Raw genomic sequence first — 10,278 nt, forward strand, 5'->3', positions numbered from 1 at the left:
GCATTGGGGTGGGGAGAAATTTTTGTCTCTTTGACGGCCCCTCTCATCCATCACAGAGTGCACTACCCTCGACTTTGTTTCTCCTATGTAGACTATCTTCACCATTGCTTTGCAGAGCTTGATGTTTTTCCACCTGGGGCACATAAGCTTAGCCTTTAAGATAAAATTTGAAAAAAGAAACAGTAAGGGAAGGTGCCCATAGTGATCGGCATCCATACCCCCACTTGCTCTCTTTGGCTTTAAACTCTTTTGGCCTCCAAGTAAAGGTATTTGAGGCATGACGACAAAGGGTAGTTGTATAATTGCTGCAAATCCAAAAAAAATTCAGGAAGTTTTCATAATTTCAGAAACATATAGAAATTTTTGAGCTTCATACAAGTAAGCATATTTTTACCTTCTTTGTCGGCAAAGTTTTCGACTCGCAAATTAATATCAACCACGGGTTGAGTCACAACAAGGCGGTCATATCTTGCAAATCCTGTTTGAAACCTTCAAGTTGATAGTTTGTTGAAGTCAAAATAGACACGTTCATTTTTTACGAGCTTTCAAATATAAGCAAAGATTGTACTTGGATGGTGATTTACAAAGATTTGCAGTCAACTTCAATGATTGTATATGACTTGAAGGTATTGAATTAGGAAGTCCAATTAACTTCATAGCCGGTTTTAATGTTCTTGGCAGGTAATTTTCTCTAAGGTACATCTTTTCTCTTGCTAACACAACACCAAACTCCATGGATTCAGATATCGACATAAAACATACGTTTGGCTTTATAATATTGTCTGCACACCCTTGTTTGATGTCGAGGATGAAATTTCCTTGTTTTTTCCAGACTACTTTGTATCCTTGGAGGGGTCTTCATACCACTTTGGCCCCTTTGATGTGTAAAATATTTTGTAAGCTTGTACGTTGCCTCTGGAATTTCCTTGAAAATTATGATTGTGCATGTACCTTGGTCCTTGGAAAATTCTTACTAGTATACTTTATCTTTTTGTAAACGTACTTTTTCTTGCTGTTGCTTTGGTACTTTTCTGTTACTACTTGGTGATGAGGGTGAGCTTTTTGAAATGGGGCCTCTAAACCCAAACCAATGGGCCTATCATCACAAAATGTTCGTAAAGAGGTACGCACACTACTTGGGGCACCACCTTCTTTTGGGAGTGGAGAAGGAAACCAATCAAAATAACACTTGCACTCACCCACTCAAGCAACACACTTTGAGAACCCTTACTCTATGTACACTTTGGACACTTGACACCATCAACGATTATGCAACCTAATGCCGTGCATCAAATGTAAATATGCAATTTGTGGAATAGCATTCACCTTCTCCCCATAAGAATACCCATGATACATCCAAACTCCTCCTCTCTCAAGCACTCATCAAAAAACATCATGCGCACAAGACCTGCCTCTCAAACACACAAAAGAATCACCTACATCGAACTAACACACTTTGCATAGAGAGCTCATCTCCATCTATGCAATGCCGTGACAAATAAAATCACCATGAGAGGTAGCCACATGCATATGTAATGAAGCAAAAGAGAGTTGGAGTGAGAATTTCCTTTAGACTAATTGAATAAGTGTGGAGAAACAAATCAATGGTAAATTGAGCGTAGAACACTTACTTGATTTCTCACACATCTTTTAAGGGGTAGACAGACGCTGGCTAACCATCACGAATTGCGACACTTGATTGTTTGGAGATGATTTAATGATCATTAACATAACCATGAGAGAGATCATGGTGTATGTACAAGTTATTGAGGTGCTACAATGATTTATTTGGGTTGATGGAGTAAGAGATTGTAGAATAGAAAGAGTGGAGGATAGAGTTGCACTTCCTCCAAAGAGGAGGGTTAGGAGGGAGGATGTGAAAGAGGGAGAGTTGGGGTTTTCTCTACTATTGATCAAGAAACAACATGAAGTTGAAAATATAGATGTGTGTCCTTGAGTCTCTCCAAGGGGGGCTATTTATAGTTGTGTAGGAGTGGGATTATGCTACACTTAATTAGGGTGAGTGATTAGCCCTAATTAAGTTTCCTTTGACCACTCATTGAATATTGGACATAAAAGGGACTATTTTTTCACCAAAAATATCATTTTAGACCGTGAAGGCTCCATAGGGGTGCATAATGTAGGTGGGCCCCACCATGAGGCCCTTTGGGTGGCTCCTGCGAGGTATCTCAACTTGTCTCTCTTGGCATTTAGAAAGTATCTTTAGGTTGATCCCATCACATGCAAGTGACCTTGAACACTCATTGCTATTCTAGAAGATGAGTACGGGAAGAATAAGATCTCACTCTCTTGATTTACAGTTCCCTTTTGCTGCGAATCTGATAGATTTTACACTATTTTGACCATAACTTTTTACTTGTAGCTCGGAATGACATGCTTCAAAAGGCAAATTTGACCTTCTCAACATGTTTGATATGAATTTGGACTATTCTTCATGCCCATGCACCAAGGAATTCGGTTTGGGAAGTCCACACTAGGCTAGGGAACCTTTTGCTTCCAAGTCTTCTTGTATGGGCCCTTTGCTTGTATGCATCCAAGGGGAATCATGCTTTTTCAAAAGGCTATGATGCTTAAACAAATAGAGGAGGGCCCAATATTATTTGCTTGTGAAAAGAATATACAATTGGAGTCTTTTTGAAAAGAGAAAAACTATATGTATATTCTTAAGAGATATTGGGCCACCTATGTAGGGGGTATAGAAGACTTGTAGAGATGGACCATAATCTTTGGTAAAGACAAGTGGAGAGTTGATTTCCATGGTAATTTATCTATATGGGATGGAAGATGGATATATTATTTTTCTACTACTAATTCACAAGAGGTAAGAAAGTTTGGGGGTAGATAGTTGGTTATTGTATGCTTACTTTTATTTACAAAGCAAAAAAGAAAAGGGTGGTAATATAAATATATGACTAAGGTGACATTTTTGGGAAGAGTACAATGTATGTGTTGCCATAAAGGTTAAACGAAGAGGGGGAATTTACTCTAGATAACTTAATAGCGTAGAAAAATATATACACATATGAGGAAGAGGACGTTGAGTAGGCTGAAAAATGTTGCAAAAAGATGGTTACCATTTTATGCCACTCATATTAGCCCTCCCCCAAGCCTAGAGATATTCATATCTTTAAGAGGACGGTGTTGCTTCTTTTTCTTTCTTTTTTTTCTTTTTTTTGTCATTTTTCCTTTTACACTTTTTTTTTTCAATAGGAGGAGTGTCATGCACTCTTTTACTCCATTAGACCTGCTTTTCATTACCTCAATCCCATAAATTGGAGATGGGAGGGTTGCCTTGGGTATGTTCAGATTCCAAGGATGGTTCTTCTTTGCACATCAAAGCTTTAAAAATAGGTGGAGCATTTACCAAGCCGAAGGGAGCCATGCCAATTTGGAGCTTAGATGATGTAGGCAGATGACTTCCTATCAACGGATTGATACTTCGAAAGTAGGGCTTTAATCTCCATCCATTGACTCTGGTCTTGTGGAGTTTTCCTGATAAATCTAGTAATCTGTAACTACCATTCCCAAACTTTGTTTTTATCATGAAAGGTCCCTCCCATCTTTGCAAAAACATTTTGTCAAGTCGAGTATCAAGTCGGTCATCATAGCGAAGAACCAACATAACTTCCTTCAATCCTTTCCCCTTGAGCTTCTTGTTGATTTTGTCCCTTTGGCTTGTCGCTTTGGTGATGTAGTGATCAATGGACTCTTCTCTATCTAGCTCAAGTCGTTGGAGATCTAAGATTCTTTCATGTAGAACCTCTTTTGGTTTTTTGCCACTCTTGCAAGAACGCGCAAGCTTGAGAGCTCTACCTCAATGGGGAGAAGTGCCTCCTGTCCATAAACTAGATGAAAAGGGGTGAATTGGGTAGATACCTTGAAAGATGTCCTATACGCCCAAAGAGCAGCCGTCAAATGGCGATCCCAATCATTAGGCCGGTCCACAACCTGCTTAGAAATGATCTTACATATCATTTCATTCACTTTTTCCACCAATCCATTGCATTGAGGATAGTAGGGTGTGGAATGCAGGTGTTTCACTTTTAACTTCCTCAAGAGATCATTCAGAAGGTCAGCCCTAAAACCCAGGCCTCGATCTGATAGGATTTCTAGGGGTGTTCCAAACCTACTACAAATATGATAAAAAATAAACCTTGATACCTCTTCAGCTGTGATTCGGGTTGTGCTTGTTGCTTCCGCCCATCGTGTCATGTAGTCCACACCCATGATGATGAAAACCTTCCCTGTAGAAGTACGAGGTAGGGGACCTATTGCATCCACACCCCACTTTTCAAAAGGGCCATAAGATATTATTGGGACTCGAGGCTCATATGTTAGTCGTCTATCCCCAGCAATTTGGCATGGCTTACATGCCTTACACAAATTTTGGACATCACGATGTAAGCTCGGCCAAATAAACCCTACTTGTAAAATCTTCCTACTTGTAATATCTTGAGAAAAGTGACCACCACAGACATCATCATGACATGAAAGAAGAATTTTCTCTATCTCTTGCACACCTGGTACTCTCCTCAAGACCAAATCTTTCCCTTTGTGATATAAATCATCCCCGATCAACTGGTAAGGTGTGGCTTTCTTCACTAGTCTATGTCTTTGCACCTTGTCTAAGTGTTTGGGACACTCACCTTCTTGTAAAAAGAAGATAATCTCTTTTAGCTCCTCTTGACCTTGATATTTGGGTTCATGTAGTTTCACACCTCCTACCGCCATTTGAAGCTTTTCATTTGCGAGTAAGTCTGCTTCCTTGTTATGAGTTCTCACAATGTGTTGTACCTGTGTTGCTTTAAAACCTTTCATCAAAGCTCTTACACTACTAAGCCACTCAAACAATGTACGATTCTTGCACTTCCAAGTCCCTTGGATTTGCCTCACCACTAGCAAAGAATCACCTTTTATAATAAGTCTTTGTATGCCTAATTCTTTGCATTCTTCTAACCCAAGGGTTAGAGCAACATACTCAGCCTCATTGTTAGAGTGAATATTGGGTAGAGTGATACCTTTTCTAACCATTAACTCCTTTTGTGGGTTCAAAATGATGATCCCCCCTGCTGCTTTGTCTTGTTGGCATTGATAAGCTCCGTCAAAGCATAAAGTATGGGCATTATCAATCTACTTCACTTTGAACTGTTTTGAGCCTTCCTCTCTTTGTAGTCGTGATCCTTCCCTTTCTCTCACTTTGTAGGTGAGAATGTCTGCAAGTCCTACTCTTGTGCTATCTTCTACAAGGAAAGTGTATTCAAATTCTTGGAGTTCAAGCACCCACTTTGCTATTCTAGATGAGAGGCTCATGTGTTGTACTACATATGGTACAGGGAGAAGATACGATCGAAACTTCCTTACCGGAAACAAGATTGCAAAGACCACTTTCTCCATTTCAGTGTATCCCTTCTCGGCCGGAGTCATCACCTTGCTTGCAAAATAGATCGGCCTCATGTATGATGTTTTAGGATCTTTTTGCATCAAAACAACACCAATTGCTTCGAAACCTACACTTGGAGTGACATAGTAGGTCTCCTTTGGATCTGGTGGCATTAAGATTGGGAGAGAGCTAAGAATGCCCTTCACTTCCTCAAAACATTTTGCATGTTCCCTCCCCCATTCAAATGTAGATTGGCTTGCCAACCTATGCAAAGGGGCGATGGCTTCTGCTAGGAGATGGATGAAGCAAGACATGTACCTCACTTTGTGGTTGAAGGTCATTAGCTCCTTAGTTGTTGTTGGTGGAGATAATGAAAAAGGGCCTCTACTTTAGAGGGATCCACTTGAATTCCTTGTGAAGAAACCACATGGCCTAGCAAAACCACCTGAGATTCACCGATATGACACTTCTCTGGGTTGAGTTGTCCCCCAAATTGATGGAGCCTCTTAAGCCCCTCTTTAACCTTTTGGCAGTGAAGTGATCTACAACTATAAATACAGAAATCATCCATAAAGACTCTTATAGATTTTCCAAAGAATGGCTGAAATACAAATATTGTGAATCTCATGAAGGTGCTAGGAGCATTGGTGAGCCCAAAAGGCATTACTTTGAATACAAAACATCCCCAAGGTGTGATGAAGGTGGTTTTTGGTTGGTCCTCTTCTGCTATTCTAATTTGAAAATATCCTGAATACCCATCACACATAGTGTAGCATTCGTGACCTGCTACTTCATTCAAAATTTCATCTTGGAAAGGGAGAGGGAAGTGGTCCCTCTTTGTCGCAGCGTTGAGGGGTTTGTAATCCACGCAGACCCTCCACTTACCATTCTTCTTGGGAGTGACTACAATAGGTGATACCCATTCGGAGTTGGATACTGGATAGATGAAGCTAGCCTTCAAGAGTCGATTCACTTCTTGTAGGAGAGCCTTTTGTTGCACAGATCCTAGTCGCCTTAACTTTTGAGCCACGGGTTTGGTCCCTGGTTTCAATTCAATTCGATGCTCTATTACATCTACACCTCTTATTTGTGAGTAGTCAGTGATGAAAAAATTGGGATACCTCCTTAATATATTGATGTAGGACCTCTTATCCTCACAAGTAAGATCTTTTGCAAGCATCTTCTCAAATCCTTCTTCAAGGTGGTGGCATCTTTCATCCCCTCGTGTGTGATTGTCTGTTGGCTTTTCTTCTACAGAAACATCTTGGGTGTTGGCGTTGAATACAATTCCCATTACCTCCAAAGAAGACTCCTCTTCACTGGTTGATGCACTGGTTGATGCTTCCTCATCACTTGAGTAAAGAATCTCCTCCTCACTCTCTTCATCTGCCGTGGTTTCATAGTTGATATCTAGTTGCTTTCCTTCTCGCCAATCATACACCACCGGTTGACCCTTCTTAAGAATCAAACGACCACTTCCCCATTTTTGATCTGCATTCACATCAATGAGCCAAGGCCTCCCTAGGATGATGGGATAGCCCTCCCCCTTAGTTGGCATGACATACATATCCACTCGTGAATCTATGTTATATACATAGACTTTTACATTTTCAATGATCCCCAAACACTTCACACTTGAGTTGTTGGCTAGCTTAGCTTGACAATTAGAGGACTTTGTAATTTCAAGCCCTAACTTGTTCATTGATTTTTCCGTAATCACACACATTTGAGCTCCACCATCAACATATACATTAGACACCTTTTTACCCCTTATGTAAGCATCCACAATGGGTTCCACATCTTTTTGTAGCTTTGAGGCCACAACCTTAATGGAGAGATTTGCTTTCTTTTTTGGAATTCTTGTACTTACCAACTTTGGCCATTGCCTTCTTACTTTGGCTGATAGGTGTAGAAGTTGAGGCCATGAAATGTTTGGCTTTTGGGTTTGTAAATCCTCCAGGATGTTGTAGGGCTCTAGCTCCTTTCCCAATGGGAAGTCATTGATACCAATTTCCCTTTGCCTTGATCTTTTCTTCCTGCTACTTTCAGCTTCTTCCATCTTTGACGTCTTCTTCTTTTCCCTTCTGGCTAAATTTGTTCCTTCACTTCTCATGTCTTCATCCTTATCATGTGCTCTTGTGCGTTTTTCTGCCGGCATAACATCAAAGTTTAGAGTATGCTCATCTATTACCTCTTCTAGCTTGATGATGTTGACTCCTCTTTCTTCCTCCTCATGTGGGACGGGAGGTATATTTGCTGGTGGTGGTGGTCGACGAAGGATTTGTGGGCCTTGAGCTAGTTCTTGCTGCACAGTGAGAGGAGGAAGTCTAGGGGGGTATATGTCTCCTAGAAGTCGCCTTGGATGTGGACAATTGTACATTCCATGGCCCATTTCATTGCAATTCCAACATCTCAACTCTTGACCTTGTCTTCGTTGATTGCGATTCCCTTCTCTTGGTTGTCGTTGTTGAGGTAGGCCCTGTACTAGATTCAGAGTGAGGTTCTCAAGCTGTTGAGTTAGCCTTTGTAAAACCTCTTGTTGAGAGTTATCTCCTATTTGTGAAGATTGTGCAAGAGGGGCCCTAATTGGTTCTTCCATGGTTTGTGAAAACTCCCTCTCACTCACTTCATTCAAATCCCTTGCTCTATGTGCTTCGAAGTGTAGTTTTCTAAACTTGATGCTGGATACCTCACGTGCTTCTTCGAAGGTGGATGGGAATTTTAGCTATACTTTAGCCTTTAAAAGTGGATACAAGCCAACCATGAATCTCTCTTTTTTTAGAAAGTTAGGTGCACCACCATGATTTTCTAATGTAGCCTCCCACCTACCCCATAGATTGACAAAGGTTGCTTCATAAGAGAGATAGTCTTCAAGTGATACCTGCTTATGTCCAATAAGACATTTCCATAGTCCTTCAAAAGTATCACCTTGCCCGAACTTGGAGAGGAATCTTGCTCGCAGTCTCTCCCAATTGGACTTGATTTGGGGTTGCAATGTCTCATACCATGCTTTAGCTTCTGCTTTTAGAACCAACGGGAAGGCTCGTAGCTTTACTTCCTCTTCATCTCTCCCGGATATGAGATGTGCCATCTCTAAGTTGTCAAGAAACTCTTGCGCATCTTCCCCACTTCTTGCATAGAACGTGGGGAAAGAACTTGACATTTTGTTTAGACTTTTTGATTTTTTTTAAAAAAAGAAACTTTTCTCTTAAGGGCCGCACAAGATTGTTGACACTATAAATCTGATTACATTAAAATGAAGATGTACACATCCATTGTTAATTTGTACTTTATCATAGGTAGAATAAATGGATTAATTGAAGCATTGATCTCATTGAGGCGAGTGGATCCAAATATCCTCCTTATGATAGATTGAAACCTAAACTTAGTTGCAATGATTATATGAATGGATTGCAGAGCAATAGACCTAAAAGGTTCATTGTTTTGATCGTGATTCATGTGCTACTCCTCGTTGTTGGTTTGAAGACCTTGTTCCTTCATATGGCCCTTGAGCACCCCTTCACCACTCCTTGTTCCTGCCTTTAAAACAAAATGAAAATGTGAACATCAAAAGAAGTTTCATAATTGATGATTGGAAGTATAATTGGATTGAGTGATGCCAGTATTTCTCTAAGTCTTTCTGCACCAAACATAAAAACAATGCATTGCTGGAAAAAAACTTTTCTATCTAAGTGAACATTTACTCTAATGTGTTGTGCAAAATGAAATGGATAGATGGGAACTCCATTGTTCATCACTAAAAATTTGAAGGTAACTTGGAAATATGTTCCTCAGTGGGGGCACCACTTTATGAGGGCGAGCTTTTTGAAATGGGGCCTCTAAACCCAAACCAATGGGCCTATCCTCACAAAATGTTCGTAAAGAGGTACGCACACTACTTGGGGCACCACCTTCTTTTGGGAGTGGAGAAGGAAACCAATCAAAATAACATTTGCACTCACCCACTCAAGCAACACACTTTGAGAACCCTTACTCTATGTACACTTTGGACACTTGACACCATCAACGATTATGCAACCCAATGCCGTGCATCAAATGTAAATATGCAATTTGTGGAATAGCATTCACCTTCTCCCCATAAGAATACCCATGATACATCCAAACTCCTCCTCTCTCAAGCACTCATCAAAAAACATCATGCGCACAAGACCTGCCTCTCAAACACACAAAAGAATCACCTACATCGAACTAACACACTTTGCATAGAGAGCTCATCTCCATCTATGCAATGCCGTGACAAATAAAATCACCATGAGAGGTAGCCACATGCATATGTAATGAAGCAAAAGAGAGTTGGAGTGAGAATTTCCTTTAGACTAATTGAATAAGTGTGGAGAAACAAACCAATGGTAAATTGAGCGTAGAACACTTACTTGATTTCTCACACACCTTTTAAGGGGTAGACAGATGCTGGCTAATCATCACGAATTGCGACACTTGATTGTTTGGAGATGATTTAATGATCATTAACATAACCATGAGAGAGATCATGATGTATGTACAAGTTATTGAGGTGCTACAATGATTTATTTGGGTTGATGGAGTAAGAGATTGTAGAATAGAAAGAGTGGAGGATAGAGTTGCACTGCCTCCAAAGAGGAGGGTTAGGAGGGAGGATGTGAAAGAGGGAGAGTTGGGTTTTCTCTACTATTGATCAAGAAACAACATGAAGTTGAAAATATAGATGTGTGTCCTTGAGTCTCTCCAAGGGGGGCTATTTATAGTTGTGTAAAAGTGGGATTATGCTACACTTAATTAGGGTGAGTGATTAGCCCTAATTAAGTGTCGTTTGACCACTCATTGAATATTGGACATAAAAGGGACTATTTTTTCACCAAAAATATCATTTTAGACCG

General features: G+C 40.3%; 1 protein-coding gene across 1 annotated transcript; it reads right to left on the reverse strand.

The window, feature by feature from the left end:
* Positions 1 to 239: 239 nt before the first annotated feature.
* Positions 240 to 10,060, reverse strand: LOC147448981 (uncharacterized). Its single transcript, XM_086521490.1, has 3 exons — positions 9,796 to 10,060; positions 5,790 to 8,941; positions 240 to 305 (listed from the first exon to the last, which is right to left on the reverse strand). Exons 2-3 carry the CDS (start codon positions 7,998 to 8,000, stop codon positions 240 to 242), a joined length of 2,277 nt encoding a protein of 758 aa, XP_086377616.1. The 5' UTR covers positions 8,001 to 8,941; positions 9,796 to 10,060.
* Between the last annotated feature and the right edge of the window lie 218 nt (positions 10,061 to 10,278).

This window comes from Adiantum capillus-veneris, chromosome 10 (assembly GCF_014529385.1).
Source record: "Adiantum capillus-veneris isolate H3 chromosome 10, ASM1452938v2, whole genome shotgun sequence".
Classification (NCBI taxonomy): domain Eukaryota; kingdom Viridiplantae; phylum Streptophyta; class Polypodiopsida; order Polypodiales; family Pteridaceae; genus Adiantum; species Adiantum capillus-veneris.